Source organism: Labeo rohita, chromosome 24 (assembly GCF_022985175.1).
Source record: "Labeo rohita strain BAU-BD-2019 chromosome 24, IGBB_LRoh.1.0, whole genome shotgun sequence".
NCBI classification, from domain to species: Eukaryota; Metazoa; Chordata; class Actinopteri; order Cypriniformes; family Cyprinidae; genus Labeo; species Labeo rohita.
This window is the reverse complement of record NC_066892.1, coordinates 27,946,469-27,967,454: the sequence shown is the minus strand read 5'-3', so window position 1 is coordinate 27,967,454 and position 20,986 is coordinate 27,946,469. Positions and strand designations below refer to the sequence as shown.

General features: G+C 37.1%; 1 protein-coding gene across 2 annotated transcripts in view; it reads right to left on the bottom strand.

The window, feature by feature from the left end:
- pard3aa (par-3 family cell polarity regulator alpha, a) overlaps positions 1 to 20,986 on the bottom strand; it is a 588,383-nt gene that overhangs the window by 354,874 nt on the left and 212,523 nt on the right. For both annotated transcript variants that reach the window (XM_051097809.1, XM_051097810.1), the window contains exon 4: positions 1,065 to 1,231. In XM_051097809.1, the coding sequence (XP_050953766.1) occupies positions 1,065 to 1,231 (167 nt within the window). The remainder of the gene's footprint in view (positions 1 to 1,064; positions 1,232 to 20,986) is intronic.

Here is a 20,986-nt window from a genome sequence, read left to right as displayed (position 1 = left end):
GATGGACAGACAGATGGATGTATAAGTAGGATGGATGGATGGATGGATGGATGGATGGATGGATGGATGGATAGCCAGAAGGACAGATAGATGGATTTATAAGTAGAAAGATAGATGGATGGTTGGATGAATGGACAGACAGATGGATGTATAAATGAATGGATGGATGGATGGATGGACAGACAGACAGACAGATGGTTGTATAAGTAGAGCGATGGATGCATGGATAGGTAGGTGGATGTATAAGTGGAAAGATGGATGGATGGATGGATGGATGGATGGATGGACAGATAGATGGATGTATAAATGGATGGATGGATGGACAGACAGACAGATGGTTGTATAAGTTGAGCGATGGATGTATGAACAGATGGTCAGATGTGTAAGTCGAATGATAGATGGATGGATGGATGGATGGATGGATGGATGGACAGTTGGACAGACAGATGTATAAGTAAGAGCGATGGATGGATGGATGGATGGATAGCCAGAAGGACAGATAGATGGATGTATAAGTAGAAAGATAGATGGATAGCTGGATGGACAGATAGATGGATATATTTGGATAAATGGATGGATGGATGGACATACAGACAGATGGTTGTATAAGTAGAGCAATGGATGTACGAACAAACAGTCAGATGTGTAAGTCGAATGATAGATAGATGGATGGATGGATGGATGGATAGCCGGATGGACAGGTAGGTGGATGTATAAGTAGAAAGATAGATGGATGGATGGATGGATGGAGAGACAGATGTATGTATAAGTGAATGGATGGAATGATGGATGGAACGATGGATGGATGGATGGATAGATGGGCATAAAGATGGATGGATGGATGGACAGAAAGAATAATGAATGAATGGATGGATGAATGGAAAGATATTACTCTCCACATTTTTTGAGGTACTTCACTAATTCAGTAAGTTCTGATTCAAACCAGTGATGTACCATAACTATGATAGAAACAAAAATTTGTATAATTAATCTGTGTGTGTGTGTGTGTGTGTGTGTGTGTAAAAAAAAAATGTCTGAATGATACTGCGATAGTAAGAACTAACCTTTCGCTCTAGGCTGTTGGTTCCGCTGGAGTTGTTGGCTTTCATAAACCCTGCTGTGGTGGACCAGCGTGTGGGGTTTTTACGAGATGGTTCCTCTGGCGGGAGCTGGGCTTCGGGCAGGCCAGCCAGAGCTGGATCACTGCTACGGCGTACATGCAAGGGCATGTCTGAAACAGAGAGATGAGAGAGATCTTGTTAACATTATATTTTCTGACTCCAAAAACTGGAGTATCGTCACTACGGTACAATAAGACATCCTACCCACATGGCCACAGATAACAAACACAGCACTTCAGCTCAGTTTCCTCTATTTCCTACAGAAAGGCCCTTTTCAGCCCCACAAAAGTGTGACAGGGACACAGTAGTACATTTCTGTCTGACACAAAGCCAGTTCCTTTGAGTCTTGCAAAGAAAGGCGATGGCAATAGGACCATTTAGCTGGGCTTGTTCTGTGACAAGCGCACACCGCACACGCTTTTGAAAGAGATGGGAGAGGAAAGCCAGAGGTGTCCCTGTGCTGCTGTGCTGTAATGGGTTTGAACTGCAGGGCAGGTAGGGGGGGATTAGTCTGATACCAGTTCACACTTCCTGTCTCACACAGCTCAGATCGCCACCGCTCTAGATTCCAGGGTTCTGTGCTTGTGGTCGTCTACAGAGTAGACTTATTTCAACACCTTTTTACTTTCTAGTAATACTTTCTATTAAGCCTCTATATACACCATTATATATCAAAAATGCCTGATAATAATCTTCTGCTACATTCACCCACTTGTTATCTATCCTGAAAATGTTTCATTGTAATTTGGCATTTCCATCATCTTGCGTTGGTAACAAGCCTCCACAAGCTTTCATGGTTGTGTTGCCAGATTTCAAGAGTTTAAAGCCTCCCAAGTTTTTTTCTTAAATTACAGTAGTTTACTTAATCTTCCCAACCTGGCAACCATACATACACACTCTCTCTACATTGCGGAAAAAACAGAGCTGAAAACACTGGCAAACATGCTGGAGTTTAGCAATCTCTACTGAGATACACTGCTCAAATAAAAGTATAACACAGCCAGTCTATTTTCTTTCATGAAGGTCATTTGCACTCCTTGCTGCGAATAAATCTGTGTAAAACTGAGTTTAAAACACTTAAATTTGCAATAGATTCAGGATCTGCCACTGCTGGTTCTAAAAACGTGTTTAGCTACTAAATCTCACACTGCATATTTAAAACTGGCAACGACAGCTTGGGCCATTTCCGAGAAGTTACTGGAGTGGCAAGGAGGCAGCATGATTGGGCAAAGCTGTTTTAATATTGAGTAACTTGTATTTTCGACACAATTTTGCCACAGCAGAACTGCAGCAACACACAGTAATGACATTCCCGAATAATTTTAGAATGAATCATTTAAATGAATGATTCATGACTCATTGGGTGCCTCTCAATCCTCGTACAGTTGCACACCTCAGCTGCCATTTTATCATGCACCATCGAAGGCCATCTCAATTTGAAAAATCTTTGGAATACGCCTTTCGTTTCACGTCCTTCGTTCAGTGTATTTCACATGATGCGATAAGTGCATCCTTCACATTCCTCCAATCATCCACAATCCTTTTCACACATTTTAAAATGAACTGCGTTTCTAGTGTTTAACCTACAAACTTCAGACTAGTCTAGATAGGACACAACCTTACTACGATGCAGCCTTCCTTCTGAGAATCACCCATTTGTTTTGTTCCTGAGTGAATCAGAATTTATGACAAACAAATGATTCAAATGACTCACTCTTTTGTTTTGTTTCTAAATAAATCAGTGTTTTCGAAAAAACTGAGAAGCATTCTTCCATTCCACTGTGCTACTTTTTGTTTTTCAATGTAAACTCAAACAAATCAGCTGAACAAATTATTCAAATAACTCACTCAAAGACGCTGACTTGTCGCCACCTACAGGTGTAACAGTGTAACCTGCAGATGTCAGCAAACATTTTATATAGAACATGCAGACAGATCAGAGTGATGCATTTTGCTGGTCTTTCAGCACTTTTGGATTGCTACTCACTCAGACCTGAGAAATATCTGAAACATTTTATACTGCATTAAAGGAACAGTTCACCCCTAAATAAAAGAAAACACTGTTGCTCTCATGTCAAACCTTTTTTTTTTTTGCTTTATGTTTTTTTTCTGTGGATCACAAAAGGTGAATTTTTGAAGAATATCCTGCCACACTTGTCAATATAATGAGAGTACAGTAAGTAAATCTATTCTTAAAGGTCAACTATCCCCTCATAAGACATTAAAAAATTGCTCCATTTTATGAACATCATACAATCTATTAAACCAGTTGAGAGTAAATTAGCCACAGTCAGTGGCATATTAGACCTGAGGGAATAAATAAACACCCCCAGGAAATCTTTTCCCTGAGAGAGCTTTTTTTTTTTTTCCCCCCTTGTTAGAGTTTATACAATGCTTTAGCTATAGCCAGCGTGAAAGTAAAGTGTTCACATGTCATCTGCAGTGGCGTCTTGAGTGTCGACAGCCAGATTTACTGTTAGTGTCTTGCCACCTGGCAGTAGCTCTGAGCGCTTGAAATTTCTCAGCTCTCTGGTCTCCGGGTTTATGACTTGCTACGGGTGTATGTGGTACATCCATAATTATGCAAATGTCCCAGCAACCACCTGTCATCCCTCGACAACGTCTTGCCGCAGCATATGCCCATATTGCGACTACCATCTGATACCGTGCGCATGCATATGCAGCTCACAGGAAGTCCCGATTTTACAGACGTAGATGTTTCGGTCAGGCCACAACTCGCCACATGCAGTCTCAACGAAAACAGAACCGTGAAATCCGAATAGCCTGAGGCCGTACAAAAACACTCAGCTGACCAAGGGAGGCCATGTTATTCAATTACGAACTGAACTCAATAATGATTTTGAATACACTTCCTTTTGTCAGTGGTCAGTTCAGATTCAGTTCATGGCTCTAATGACGAGGCCCCTAACCTATGTCTGGGATTACATTCAATAACTAGCTTAGACGGCTCAAAATGCACAGAGATAGGTCTCAAGGAAAAAATAATAATAAAAGATCAAATGACATCTAAATACATCGTCTCGCCCTCTGTAAAATTACATTACATATTACTAACGTCAGACAAGCAATAACAAGACGTGACATGCGGATTGCAGATAATGGGAGCGGGAACTAATGGGGCTTTCAGAGAACCAAGAAACAAAATCAAAAATGATGTTTTATTGAATGCAACACAGTTGCTGAACTCAGCTGGATTAGTCATGTCAAGAATCTGTGCACAAGTACAAGGAAAGCCAAAATATGTCTGTGGAACCTATTATAGAGAAAGTCAGGAAATGAAGGGAAACACTTCAATCTTAAACAAATATTTGAAATCATGTTGAGCATGAGGCCTGAGTGAATCCATGTGGAACCTCATGGTTCATGTTCTGTTTTTAGCATCCCAACATTTCTAATTTGACCACATATGTGGATTTCTTTGAATATATTCAGGAAGCAGGTGGTTGCTCATCTGATGCATGTGCTCATATTCTTGTTTGATTGCATTGAGAATCTAATCACAAAATCTTTGAACAGATTCAAACCACATGCTCGTCTGCAACATGTCACATTATTATACTAATTTGGATAAATACATTTCTTTCTCATCCCTTACTCATGACTTCCTGCAAAATTAGTCTGCAGCTATTCACATGCAAAGACAAAAAATATCTGTGTCTTAAGCCAAAACTTCTACCAACTTTCTCATGCACAAACAAATGATACTCTGGTGGAAATCACATGAGTTTAAAATATCTCTGCATATTTTAATATGAGAATATTTCTGCATATTTTTAAACAATGAGGGCATGGATTGCAGAAAGCATGTGATGCTGCTCTCACAATATTGCTTTTGTTGAGCATCCCATCTAGCGAGTACACATAGAGGACACACGACCCCGCTTTATCCCTTCCTCGCGCCACTCCAGCCAATATGGGCTCCTAATGTGTGATCGGATTAGCTTTCCTCGACCAGAAATTGGCTTCCCCTGCGTTTAATAACCAAGACGACCACTTAAAGGCCTGTACCCATCGATCTCAGGTGTGTTAGGGGTATGGCAAGGGCCTCTAATGAGACCAAGGACCAATTTCAGCTCTCCATGGAGGATTATGAATTGAGGGGGAAACGCAGGGCCCGCAAACAAGCTAGACACCAAAGATGGGGTTGAACTCACCAGGGACGCCCTCTCAGACATCATATTTACATCTCTAATCCATCGCTTCTCGCTGAGGGCCGTGCGGTGGAGATTTGCGGATTAGTCCGTAATTAAGACTGGTATCTCCAAGCAAAGTCTTCAAAATCGACGAGAAACGTAGATAAGACTCACAGAGACGCGTTGTCGTAAGACACCCACAATATCATCTCCAACTTTAACTCGTTCCTCTATAAACCTTGTGTTTTCTGCTTCGCTGAGTTGGCACTAATAACATGCAATTTACTTCTGACTTTTCAAACACAGGGCTCTCTAATATATTACTTACTGCTTCCAATCATTTAAATTGCCCGTGTGTCCATTTTGTCCTTGCGGGCCGGTTACCTGCCAAAGGAAAGTGTCCCTGACTGGCTGCCAGTAGTGGGTAATGGAGAGGACGGGGAGCGCTGAGGAATACTGATAAGGCTGTGGACGAGGAGTCAGTGATGAGCTGAAACAGGTAGGCCGAGGCTGTAATCTTTTTTCCCTCTTCTGTCGCCTTTCATATGCTCCAAATGAAATGATTGGCCAAACCAGGCATAATTTTATGGAATATTACAAATACGACCTTGGTTTTCCGATGGATAAATAGTCTGCGCTTCAAGGGCTGACCAGCAGCGTCTGAACTGTTACGGACTGAGGAGTCTAATTGAAGGGGCTGGGTTAATAAAATATGGAATAATGTCTTCGCTGGAACTCTTTATAAAGAGTCAAGTGTCGCCAGAGCATCCATATTGATATCTCCGGAGGTTTAGGCAGGGACCTCTTTCAACTATATCTCAACCTACATTTGCATTTGCCACCAGAGTACAAAAAGTCCTCCTGAAGGAGGTAGCTTAACTTTGGAAAATGTTTAAAAAGGAATATCTTGGAATGAGTTCAAAAAGGAAGAGATCGGTAGGCCAACTCTCAATTTGCAAGCGGCTAATCTTGAGTAGATCTCAATGAGGCTGGGTTTCGGTTTGTGTATACGCTGTGGGATTTTTTTTCTCTTGGGAAGAAACCTTGTAGGGAGGATTTTGAGGCGGATGTAGAGAAAGAGTGAGCGTCCTGCTTGAGTGCTAGAGCATTGCGACTGGGCAGTGTCCGTGCGGTTCGATACGGTGGAACGTGAAAGGTTTCAGGCTGTAGACAGACGAGTGAAAATGGTGATAAGGTATGAAAACTGGAAAAAAAAAATGTCTGACTATGAGTGTGAAAGATAAGGGGATTCAAGGATGGAGAGACTCATACTGAACCCACCTGCAACTTCCAGACTCAACTGTCACAATTCACCCTTCAATTTTCAATTTGTTTGTAAAGTTGCCATGTTTCTGTGCACATACTAACATTTACCCTCTGTTTGTTCATCACTGAGGGATAAACAATTGACAAATTAATGGCTACTCATATACAGAGATCCACAAAATACCAGTATCATATCAGTTATTAGTCAATATTGGGGATTTTTTGTATTTGTGACAGCTGATATTGGATATTTATTGTTCATGTTCACGTCTTCTGTTTGCATTTAGGTTACACATGCTATCATTTAAGCCTCATTCAAAATTAATCTCAATGATTTACATTATCATTACAGAACTGGAGTGAAATACATTACAAGCATCAGAACATAAGATATCATTACAATATATTAAAGCGATCTTACTTTTTGGCCAGATAAAAATATTATTTGTTCATGTTGTGATGCCTAAATTCACTTTTAACATTTACAGTGTAGAAAATTATTGATTTTTGTTTTTATTTTTTTTATTATTATTTATTTAGACAGAATAGCATAGAATTTTAGTCATTTAACGGTTATCGCCATTGCATGAAAATACTGGCTCACCGGGATCAACCAGAATTTTATTATCAGTGCATCACTAGAGGAATATATGTGACCCTGGACCACAAAACCAGTCATAATAGTAAATTATCATCTGAAAAGCTGAATAAATAAGCTTTCCAATGATGCATGTTTGTTAGGATATGACAATATCTGGCTGTGATACAACTATTTGAAAATCTGGAGTTTGAGGATGCAAAAAAAAAAATCAAAATATCGAGAAAATTGCTTTTAACGTTGTCCAAATGAAGTTCTTAGCAATGGATATTACTAATCAAAAATTAAGTTCTGATATATTTACGGTAGAAAATTTACAAAATATCTTCATGGAACATGATCTTTACTTAATATCCTGATGATTTTTGGCATAAAAGAAAAATCATTTTGATCCATACAATGCATTTTTGGCTACTGCTACAAATATACCTGTGCTACTTAAGATTGGTTTTCTGGTCTAGGATCACATGTTATAGGCAGCCCAAGGCTTTGGTGTGGCTGTAAATAATCACTTCTGATTATTCATTCTCTATTCTACAAGTAGTAAGTCTTTGGGATGAAGTTTGGACAGCTGCATACTGTCCAGGCTAGGGGTCTTCAAACTCAGTTCTGGAGCATTGGTGTCCTGCAGAGTTTAGCTCCAATTTGCCTCAACAAGTTGAAGTTTCTAGCATGCCTAGTAAGACCTTGATTAGCTGGTTCAGGCGTGTTTAATTAGAGTTTGAGCTACACTCTGCAGGACTCCGGCCCTCCAGGACCAAGTTTGGAGACCTCCGGTCTAGGCACACAAGTTTAATGAATCTGAAGCTCAAAATAAATTTTAAAATTCAGCTTTGCCTGTTTACACAAGTCGAAATACAAACTAATCTTATGAGATGATTTAAAGCGCCAGATGTGTTTTATAAACCTTACCAAGTCGAAGTCAGACATAAATCAATGTACTTTCTGTACACTCATATAAAGAAAAGGCAATGCTTTCTCTGGCTCTCTGAAGGGCAACAAACACGCAGCATAAATGTTAACAACACTTGGCGAGCGGGGAGGATCTGAGGAGTACTGCATTAACCTGAAACAAATCCACTGGAGTTACTGCTTCCAGACGGGTGGATTTTCTGGATGAGAAAGGAGGCATGGAGTCATGGACAGATATAACCATCAGATAAACAGGGATAAAGTGGAAAGAGTACATATGGAAAGAAAGGGATAGGGGAAAGGGAAAAAGGACTGGAAACTCAAGCCTGGATTTCATGAAATGAATCCTGACTCATCTGGGTCGACGTTTCCCACATGCTGGGGACAGCAATCAGAGTCGAACGGTGGAGAGCAATTAACTCAACACCGGGCAGCAACACCCCAGTGTCACCAGCAGGCTACAGGAGTGGAATGAGAGCAGAAGTCCCTGGAGGAGCGCTAATCAGCTAACCAAACATTTCTGCTGAGCTATAAGCAGGCACCGCTCCCTTAATGTAAATACGACGGATGCATTCCCTCAACACTACAGTGTCACTACAGGATGGGAATTTTTAAATGGTATATTATGGTACCAAACGTTCACGTTTCAAGATAGATGGAATCAAATGCATTTCAAAGTCAACATTAATTGCAGATAGCAATCCATTTTACTTCCATATTCGGAAGTGAAATCGGATATTCATGAGGAAAAATATAGGGCGGAAATTTACTTAGGAACTGAATGAGGAATTGATTGGATGGTGAAAAGCAGGTGTAAAGTTAGACTAAATGAAAATCTGCTGAAACGACACCCAAATAGCTATTTTAAAAGCATTTAGCATTTAAACGTTTTTGTTTGTTTGTTTGTTTTGGTAATCAGTATATAAATCTGATTTTTTTATTACAAGGACACATTAAATTATCAAAAAGTAACAGTAAAGACATTTATAATGTAACAAAAGATACAATTTCAAATAAAATGCACATTTTTTTTTGTTCAAATAATCCTGAAAATTGAAAATTGTTATATTTTGTATGTATGTATTTTCCATCCAAAAAAAAAAAAAAACATTACAAAAAGGTCATTTTTAAATCACGAATTTCACAGTATTGATGTTTTTATTGTATTTTCTATTAAATAAATCCAGCCTGATGTTTGATAACATCAACAAAATAATTATCCAAATAATATTATTAAAGTGTAAGGCACATGGCACATAAGGTTAACAGGTCCCAGTTTATATCTCTGCTTTTATAATGGTAATGTATCAGTTTTCTCAAAAATATTAAGTAGCACAACTGTTTTCAAAAATTATTTTAAAATGTCAACTGCAAATTGACATTTTAAACTGTAATATATTTCACAGCATTACTGTTTTGTGATCAAATAAATGCAGCCTGGGTGAGCTTCTATCAAACACATCACAAATCTTATTAATGTCAGACATTTGAATGTAAATATTAGGTCATGGCACATAGATAACAAAAATATATTATTTTTATTTTATTAAGATGAACGAACGACTCGAAAAACCAGCAGACTCGAAACAGGTGAACTTATTCCAGTACAGAACCTAATAGGATGTTGTGCATGCGTGACTGAACGAATCACTCCCCGAGACGACTCGTTCTTCCCGAGTCACATTAAAGATTCGTTCAAAATGAACGAATCATTCAAGAACGACCCATCACTAATTCGTAGCATCGTGGACGCACATCCCAGAGCCTGTGCTACATGAGCTTTTGTGCTTAAAAAGTATAAAAAAAAAATATTTTCCGAAAAGAAATGGATGATCGTTTCGCTAGATAAGACCCTTCTCTTCTTCGGCTGGGATCGTTTAGAGCCTTTGAAGCTGCATTTAAACTACATTTTAGAGGTTCAAAATTGGGGCACCAATGAAGTCCATTATATGGAAAAAAATCCTGCAATGCTTTCTTCAAAAACCATAATTTCTTTACGACTGAAAACAGAAAGACATGAACATCTTGGATGACAAAGGGGTCAGTAAATTATTTGTAAATTGTTGTTCTGGAAGTGGACTTCTATAAGCTGAGAGCAGAATGACCACACAAAGGTGAAGAACTACGGGGCAGAAGGGCCTGGAAAAGTTCGCCTCTGGTCAGACAAGTGGGCATCATTAAACACAAAGACAAGCTACTCAGAGATAAGCACAGGCTTCACTTTTCCCACAGCCCACAACAGTACACACAACAGCACCAAATGATGTTGTTTAAACATTGTCCAAAAATAATTATCCAAATAATATTAATAAAGTACAAGTCATGGCACATAAGCTTAACAGGTCCCAGTTTATATAAGGAAAATACAGAACTGCACAACTCTGCAGTTATAATGGAAATGTATCAGTTTTCTCAAAAATATTAAGAAATATTTCCAAAAATTATTTTAAAATGTCAACTGCAAATTGACATTTTAAACTGTAATATATTTCACAGCATTACTGTTTTGTGATCAAATAAACGCAGCCTGGGTGAGCTTCTATCAAACACATTACCAATCTTATTAATGTCAGACTTCTGAATGTAAATATTAGGTCATGGCACATAAATAAGAAAAATATATTACCACACAACTCATTTGGTTAACATTATCCAATAATCCAGACAAACTAAGTGACACTATAAAAGGAAAGTTGCTGATAAGAGAATACGAAGACAAACATATTTGCAATTCCATCTGGCGCCACTATGGTACAGAAACCACCTATTAAAAGAGAAGTCCACTTCCAGAACAACAATTCACAAGTAATTTACTCACCCCCTTGTCGTCCAAGATGTTCATGTCTTTCTGTCTTCAGTTGTAAAGAAACTATGTTTTTTGAGGAAAACATTTCAGGATTTTTCTTCATGTAATGGACTTCATTGGTGCCCCGATTTTGAACTTCCAAAATGTAGTTTAAATGCAGCTTCAAAGGCTCTAAATGATCCCAGCCGAGGAAGAAGGGTCTTATCTAGCGAAACGATCGGTCACTGTTTTTTTCGGAAAATAACATTTTTATTCCTATTAAGCACAAAAGCTCGTGTAGCACAGGCACTGGGATACACATCCACGACGCTACGTACTATTGAATCACGATGAAAGGTCATGCAAAACTACAGACCCAGTGCTTACAAAGCGAATGCGCAGAGACTAAGAAAGTGCAAGTAAGTCAAACGCTGTTTACAAACAAAAAGGTACACCGATATGCTCCTCTCAAGTTGTAGGAGAAAATAAGATGGAGTTTTTCACCATACTCGGTACACTGATGATGAACTTACACGTGATTCGTAGTAGTGATGGAAAGTTCGTATCATTTTACCAACTCGGACCTTTGAGTCTCGTTCAGCAAAATGAACGAATCTTTTTTCGAGTCATTTCATTAATTTTAGCAAAATCTAATTAAAATGTTACGTGTTACTTCCCTAACACATCTACTGCTTACACAAACACTGATCACACTACAAACAAGACAAAACTATAATGCTATAAGAAACAGAAAAGATTCATTCATTGTTTATCTGGGTCTTTAGTCTATGATTAGCTCACCTCACCTCTTATCTGACAAGTTTTCGGGTTTGAGTCGTTCGTTCATCATGTGACAGCCCCATAAGATGAACGAACCACTCGAAAAACCCGAAGACTCGAAACAGGTGAACTAATTCCAGTACAGAACCTAATAGGATGCTGTGCATGCACGACTGAATGAATCACTCCCCGAGATGACTCGTTCTTCCCGAGTCACATTAAAGATTCATCCAAAATGAACAAATCGTTCAAGAACGACCCATCACTAATTCGTAGCATCGTGGACGCACATCCCAGAGCCTGTGCTACATGAGCTGTTGTGCTTAAAAAGTATACACATTTTTTATTTTCCGAAAAGAAATGGCAGATCGTTTCGCTAGATAAGACCCTTCTCTTCTTCGGCTGGGATCGTTTAGAGCCTTTGAAGCTGCATTTAAACTACATTTTAGAGGTTCAAAATTGGGGCACCAATGAAGTCCATTATATGGAAAAAAATCCTGCAATGCTTTCTTCAAAAACCATAATTTCTTTACGACTGAAAACAGAAAGACATGAACATCTTGGATGACAAGGGGTTGAGTAAATTATTTGTAAATTGTTGTTCTGGAAGTGGACTTCTATAAGCTGAGAGCAGAATGACCACACAAAGGTGAAGAACTACAGGGCAGAAGGGCCTGGAAAAGGTTGCCTCTGGTCAGACAAGTGGGTGCAAGTGTTTATCTGTGACAGAAACATCATTAAACACAAAGACAAGCTACTCAGAGATAAGCACAGGCTTCACTTTTCCCACAGCCCACAATAGTACACACAACAGCACCAAATAATGTTGTTTAAACATTGTCCAAACACCCGTTTGTAACTTTCCCAAGTCCTGCAGCCTTTTATTGTGCAGCACAGCAGCTCAAACGGCGTCTATAGATACAGTATGACCATGGGGTCCGTCCTTGTGGTCTTACTTTTGATTATTAATTAATTTCAATTAATTTCAAATAAAATTCACATTTTTTTTTGTTCAAATAATCCTGAAAATTGAAAATTGTTATATTTTGTATGTATGTATTTTCCATCCAAAAAAAAAAAAAAAAAAAACCTTACAAAAAGGTCATTTTTAAATCACGAATTTCACAGTATTGATGTTTTTATTGTATTTTCTATTAAATAAATCCAGCCTGATGTTTGATAACATCAACAAAATAATTATCCAAATAATATTATTAAAGTGTAAGGCACATGGCACATAAGGTTAACAGGTCCCACTTTATATCTCTGCTTTTATAATGGTAATGTATCAGTTTTCTCAAAAATATTAAGAAGCACAACTGTTTTCAAAAATTATTTTAAAATGTCAACTGCAAATTGACATTTTAAACTGTAATATATTTCACAGCATTACTGTTTTGTGATCAAATAAATGCAGCCTGGGTGAGCTTCTATCAAACACATCACAAATCTTATTAATGTCAGACTTTTGAATGTAAATATTAGGTCATGGCACATAGATAACAAAAATATATTACCACACAACTCATTTGGTTAACATTATCCAATAATCCAGACAAACTAAGTGACATTGTAAAAGAAAAAGTTGCTGATAAAAGACTACGAAGACAAACATATTTGCAATTCCATCTGGCGCCACTATGGTACAGAAACCACCTAATAAAAGAGAAGTCCACTTCCAGAACAACAATTTACAAATAATTTACTCACCCCCTTGACGTCCAAGATGTTCATGTCTTTCTGTCTTCAGTCATGAAGAAATTATGGTTTTTGAGGAAAACATTTCAGGATATTTCTTCATATAATGGACTTCACTGTTGCCCCGATTTTGAACTTCCAAAATGTAGTTTAAATGCAGCTTCAAAGGCTCTAAATGATCCCAGCCGAGGAAGAAGGGTCTTATCTAGCGAAACGATCGGTCATTGTTTTTTTCGGAAAATAACATTTCGTTCATTTTAGCAAAATATAATTAAAATGTTACGTGTTACTTCCCTAACACATCTACTGCTTACACAAACGTTGATCACACTACAAACCTAATAGGATGTTGTGCATGCGTGACTGAACGAATCACTCCCCGAGACGACTCGTTCTTCCCGAGTCACATTAAAGATTCGTTCAAAATGAACGAATCATTCAAGAACGACCCATCACTAATTCGTAGCATCGTGGACGCACATCCCAGAGCCTGTGCTACATGAGCTTTTGTGCTTAAAAAGTATAAAAAAAAAATATTTTCCGAAAAGAAATGGATGATCGTTTCGCTAGATAAGACCCTTCTCTTCTTCGGCTGGGATCGTTTAGAGCCTTTGAAGCTGCATTTAAACTACATTTTAGAGGTTCAAAATTGGGGCACCAATGAAGTCCATTATATGGAAAAAAATCCTGAAATGCTTTCTTCAAAAACCATAATTTCTTTACGACTGAAAACAGAAAGACATGAACATCTTGGATGACAAAGGGGTCAGTAAATTATTTGTAAATTGTTGTTCTGGAAGTGGACTTCTATAAGCTGAGAGCAGAATGACCACACAAAGGTGAAGAACTACGGGGCAGAAGGGCCTGGAAAAGGTTGCCTCTGGTCAGACAAGTGAGTGCAAGTGTTTATCTGTGACAGAAACATCATTAAACACATAGAAAAGCTACTCAGAGATAAGCACAGGCTTCACTTTTCCCACGCCCCACAACAGTATACACAACAGCACCAAATGATGTTGTTTAAACATTGTCCAAACACCCGTTTGTAACTTTCCCAAGTCCCGCAGCCTTTTATTGTGCAGCACAGCAGCTCAAACGGCGTCTATAGATACAGTATGACCATGGGGTCCGTCCTTGTGGTCTTACTTTTGATTACTTATTGAACTGAAGGCCCAATTAGAATAATCCCTTCCCCTCTGTGTTAGTCAAAACCACATGTTTGGACGCACGGAGAAGAACAGAGAAGAAACAATAAAAGAGGGAGAGGTGGGAAAATCCAACGGTACTGCTGACAAAATGAAAATCCGCAGAGGAAGAGTACGAATACAAAGACAAATGTTAAGTTCAGACACACAGACGTTAGTTTAATGAGCAGATGTTGTAATTTGGAAGGAGATAATGTTTCAATCTGTTCGGCGATTACACCCTTGAAGTTTCTATTGCAAATGGTATTTTAGCCCGTATTTGGAGCGTGAAAGAGCACTGACGAAGAAAAGGTAAAAATGGGAAAAACTGCATGATGAGAATATATCACTATTTAGTGTGAATAAGAAGGATAGCTTTCTTGTTAACTAGCTAGTTAAAGCAATATTCAACATTTAATTATTAACATTTATTTTCAACATACTGTCTCTGAGGAATACTAAACACATTCACTTGGACTTACTAATGTAAAAACGATTGAGAAACATGTTTACAGTAATGAAAGCCTAGCAGGCAAGTGGAGCAGAAAGTTTAAAAGCAAAAATTTTAAAAGCATTTATATTAATTATTAAAGCGAAATAAAAAAACTGTTTCTTATTTGAATAGTCCAGTTGTATGAACTGTATTTAACTGAGAGACTAAGTTCAGACTTCAATGATGTCTAACCTACATAGATCTTAAAAACCAAGGCTAACATAGACTCCCTGTCAATCACAGCTATAGAATACTATGCATATGTTCATGTAGACTAAAACAGATCATACTAATAGAACAGATAATACTGTGAAATATTCATATAATGCAATAGTATAACACAACAATAATGCAATATTCTTCTAAATGAAGGGAGAAGATGCATGTAGAAGGAGCTCTGAACATCCATTCTTAAAAATAAAGGCTCCTTATTGGCATCGATGGTTCCACAAAGAACATTTAAAATCAATGGAACCTTTCCATTCCACAAAAAGTTCTTTATATTGGAAAAAAAAGGATCTTTACACTAAGAAAAACGTGGTTCTTTTAAAAATTGTTTTCTGAGAGGTTCTTTTGGGTGCCAAAAATTATTCTTGTACAGAATCACTGTGAAAACCCATGTGCTTTTAGAACAGATAGTATAACTGTGAAATATATTCCTGTAACACAATAGTTAGTATAATACAATAATAATATAGTATAATAATACAATATTCTCCTAAAAAAAGAAAATGCATGTAGGAGGAACTCTGAAGTTCTATTAAAGGGCATCTATTATGCCCCTTTTTACAAGATGTAATATAAGTCTCAGGTGTCCCCAAAATGTGTCTGTGAAGTGCCAGCTCAAAATACCCCACAGATCATTTATTATATCATTTTGAAAATGCCTATTTTGAGAGGAAGCAGAAACACAGTTTTCGTGCATGTCTCTTTAAATGTAAATGAGCTGATACTCCCTGCCCCCTTTTCCAGAATAAGGCTGTGCCTTTACAGCTCTTAACTCAGATACTCAAACTTAAAACTCAGTTTAAACTTCTGATATGAAGTTTTCTGAGCACACACATGTGAAGCATGCTTACAGAAAGCTGCTGTCACACGGCATGTGATTACTAAACTAAGTTCTCTTTCATGTCTTATTGCGCTTAAACTGTCAAATACACACAAATTTATGTTAAAAACACACACAAGTTATAAAAACACATTCGGTTATGTCTGTATAGGTCATGGCGTTACAACATGTCGCTTGCGAAAACAAAATGACAGCACCGTGGGTGGAAACATGCAGCTTAAGATCCTCTTCCTACATCACAGGGGGAGCGAAATCTGACTCATTTTTTCACATGCTTTCAGAGAAAGACTTACCAAAACAAAGTTACTGGGGTGTCCTTTTTTACATTTTCTGGAAGGATAGATGCACCAGGGACCCAATTATAGCACTTAAACATGAAAGAAGTCACTCTTAAAGGGGTCACTGGATGCAAAATTCATGTTTACATGTTGTTTGAACATAAATGTGTGTTGGCAGTGTGTGTACACATCCACCCTATAGTGATGAAAATCCACCATGTGGTATTTTTTTTAATCCGTGTAAGTAATTTCCCCTTTTTCAAATCAAACCATTCTCAGCATCTTGGCTATGTGACATCACACAGATCAGGGCGCACCCACGATAGTTGATTGACACAGCTGTCTTATCTTAGACCTGCCCTAAATGAGCTGAGTGAGCTGTAAACTGTTCAACTGCCATTGTTTCGACGCCAGAGCAGGAGCAGGCAAGAACAGCTCCAAAACGTTTGAGGTGTTTTGTTGTTGGATGTAATAATGAACATAGCAGTTGTCATTTACTCCTAACATCTGGGTTGGTGAAGACGCAGAGGATTAACGCTACTTTCGTTTTTTTGCATCTATGTTCACGCGAATCACGCTTGATCCAGCTTCACCTACAGAAGAAGCGAATATAAGGTTGTTGTTTTTTTTACAAATTTTTGCAAATTGCCTTTTTAATAATGTGCTAGTTAGCAAGTTTTTTGGCTAAATGTAGCTAAATGAAGCTAAAGTAAACAGTACAGCACATCACCCCACAGAAGAAAGGGGCGGGGTGAGCAGAGCTCATTAGCATTTAAAGGGACATGCAACAAAATGGGTTGCCGTATGCAGAGCTGATTTTGACAAACTAAAAAGGGTGTTGTTTAACAGTAGGGGATGTCACAATTCTCAATATAATATCGAACCGTTCGGTACGACATCCACAGTTCAATACGTGCTTGTGAATTGCGGTTTTTCGATGTTACATTTAAATAACTTCCTTGTTTAATTTCTCTCGGAATTTGCTGTATGTGTGCCTGCGATTTCACGTGCTGAAATGAGGAAACGCTTCCCACGCTTATATTTGAAAAAGCAACACACGCAGAGCATCTTCCATTCTAATGACACGCAATGATAAGCCTTTCTAAACCTGTTGTCCAACAAAAGAGTTATAAAAACAAAAGTTATTAAAAACATAACTTGTTTTTAATTCACAACATCAGGCGAGTGTTTGAAATAACTTCCTTATGTGATCTGATGTGGATTCTTATCACAGAATGAGGCAGACAATAAATTCCATACTTATATTCAATGTATTCAATTAGCAATGGCTTATGAAAATACACGTGATGGCTTGAAGAACACAGATAAACCACTTATTATTGCAGACGAGTGTTTATTGTCCTTACATTTCATCATTCAAAACGTTAAACGTTATATCTTGTTTTTATTCAGTTACAGCAATAGCGATGCTTTTATCCATATTAGAGAAACTGGAACGGAATGTAATCAGTGATTTTTCTTTGATGCACATGTGGATTTTTTTTTTTTTTTTTGCACGAGGGCGCCCTCTGGCGTCCAGTATGAATGAAACCTATTCTATTTTGCATAAAAATCGAAAAAAATAATACCTCTCTCAAAAGAAAAAATAAGCAGACATATACTAAACCACGCTTTTTCCAGTGTACAGAGGTATAACAAATTGTATTTTGTTAATTTGTTGAAAAAAAAAAAACAAAAAACACACTGAAATGGCAAAATATCAGAACCGAACCGAAAAACCAAGGTACGTATTGAACCGTAAACTGTATTGTTGCATCCCTATTTAACAGTACCACTGAGAAATTAACCAAAATATGTGGTGGCCTTACAATGAGACCTTGAAGAATCATATCAGCTTGTGGAAAATGGGCATCCGATGACCCCTTTAAAAATAAAGGCTCTTTATTGGAAACATCAGTAAAAGCGGAAAAAGACTCTTCAGATTTTCAAAATGTTCTTTACATTAAGAAAAAACATGGTTCTATTTAGAACTGTTCATTGAAAGGTTCTTTTGGGAGCCATTTTTTGTTTATTCTATGGAACCACTGTGAAATTCCTCTTTTGGAACCCTAATTTTTAAAGTTTATAGTGGTAAAATTAAATTAAAAAATTCTTTACACTACGAAAAAAACCTTTATTTTTAAGAGTGTAGCTGTGTTTTGTTTGAGTGAATCAAGTGAAATACTTGAAATGGATCAATCAATGGCAATGTGCTGTGTTATAATAACACCAGCTGTCACCAGACAATAGACTGAAAAATGTCAGTCCATTTTTGATACCATCTGTGCCAGCAAAGGCCATCTAATTGACTTTAGACTTGAGTGTATTTTAGTGCATTCACTGAAATATCAATTATATCCATAATTCATGTAATCTTAGAGAAGAAATGCAAAAAGTCTCTCACAGTTCGTTCGCTATTTTTATTCAAACCACGTCTTCCAGCATCAACAATAACGACTAAAACTTCCCACAAAAAAATTAAGAAGCTCAAAAAGACAATATTTTCCTCATTCCGTAAAGTAAACACTAGTGGCAAATAAGTTCTCACTCCTCAGAGAGCGACGGGGAGGAGGAAAAAGACTTAAATCAACACAAAACTAAATACAGTCTGTTTGCAGAGGAGTTCCTCTTCATACATTATTTCAACTGACAGACACAAATTTCTGCCAGATTGCAGTATTATGTTCTTTTGGTTTCAGCGAAGGAGAAACTTAAGTAGCGTGACTTGTTAAAACTCTGAACATTGTTGAATCAATTCATCTTTCCCATGCAGCGTACATCGACAAAAATAATAACCGCAGAACGGTCAGGGAAAAATGTTTCCTCAAGATCAAAGCAACGATTCGCGAGCCAAAAAAAGCACTCGCCGTAATGATCCGCTGGCCCCATTGTTTTTTTCTTAAACGTATCAGTAAAGATCTGGCCATAGGGTGAGTTCACCTATGATAGAGTGCTATAATAAAACGGGAGGGTTAGCGAGAAGTCTAAAACAAACAGCACTTAAGAGTTTCCCGGGCGAGACCTCAACTCCCAGGAAATTCCAGCGAGATCTGTATGGACTTTCTCATCTGCAACGGCTGCTTTATCTTAGGAGGTTGACAATACGTGGGTTGAGTCACCTACTCTCACAATTTCTCTAGCTGTCAACTTAGCTTGCAAGAGATAGAGCGTTTCAATTAGCAAGACATTTTTCAAACGCAAGGTCGACGATCTCAGGAGTCCCGCTCTTCTCGAACCTGAATATGTGGCTCTTTTTCGTTTTTATTCAACACGGTGTTGTGCTCTCGACACGTGACATCCCAGCGGCCCTCGTTGTTTCCTGACTTGGCGTAGGTGGCGTGTGGTTAGCGAGGGAAACACAGCCTCCAGACATGAATCCAAAAACACCATTCCTGAGACTCAGTGATGCCAGGATGAGCCCGGGGCTATGGGCGCCCAGACTCAACCACGCATGCAAATCAACCCTCCAATTTACTAACACTTGACAAGACGAGCAATGATATGTGACTGCTAGCCCACGCTAAGGACGCTTACACACCAGAGGAAGCTTTGTCAGGAAAGGAATGCATAAGATCTTTGGTAAAAGACGAGCAAGTGTGGAATCAAGTGAGTTGGACTTCTGAACTCACAACTGGACCCACCTACTGGAGTTGAAGTATATTCTCTCAACTTGTAGTCACAAAATAAAGCAAACCCAAAATTGTGCATTAGTCATCTATGATATAAATAAATGTATAAATTAATGTTGAATGAACAAATGAATTTGTATGGTTCTCTGCAGGGTTATTACAGTTAATTGAAACTGAAAAGGAAACACTTTCATTACAAAATAAACATTATTTAGTTAGCTAATTGCCAGTGAAACATTTCTCATTTTCATTTAGTTTAAGTACTAAAATAACTAAAATAATAATAATAATTCATACTTTAATCAATCGAATCAATAAACATTTAAAATAGACATATTTAAAAATATATAAATATACATTGTAAAAATGTCAAAAAATGTAATCTACTCTTAAAATATCAACAATATTAACAAAAAATGAATATAATATATATTACATAAATTATATTAAAATATAATTTATATTTTAAAATGACTTAAAATAAAGAAATAAAAAATAAAAAAATTTAAATCTGTTCTCAAAATATAATATAATATAATATAATATAATATAATATAATATAATATAATATAATATAATATAATATAATATATAATAATTGTAGCATTTTTAATTATCAATTATACTAAAATATAATTGAATTCTTTTTAAAATGACCTAAAATGATCTTAAGTTAAGATTTTTAGTCAAGATGACTTAAAATGATTTAAAATAAAGAAATGATTTAAAATAAAAAATAAATAAATAAATAAAAGTGATAAATTTAAAATCTACTCTCAAAATATAATTAATATAATATAATTTTTATATAAATCAATTATACCTAAATATATTGTAGCATTTTTATTTATCAATTTTTACTAAAATATAATTTAGTACTTTTTAAATCAAGATTTTCAGTCAAGACGACTTAAAAATATATTTAAAATAAAGAAAAAAATAAATAACACAACTGACAAAAATAAAATCTACTCTCAAAATATTAATATAATATAATATAATATAATACAATATAATAT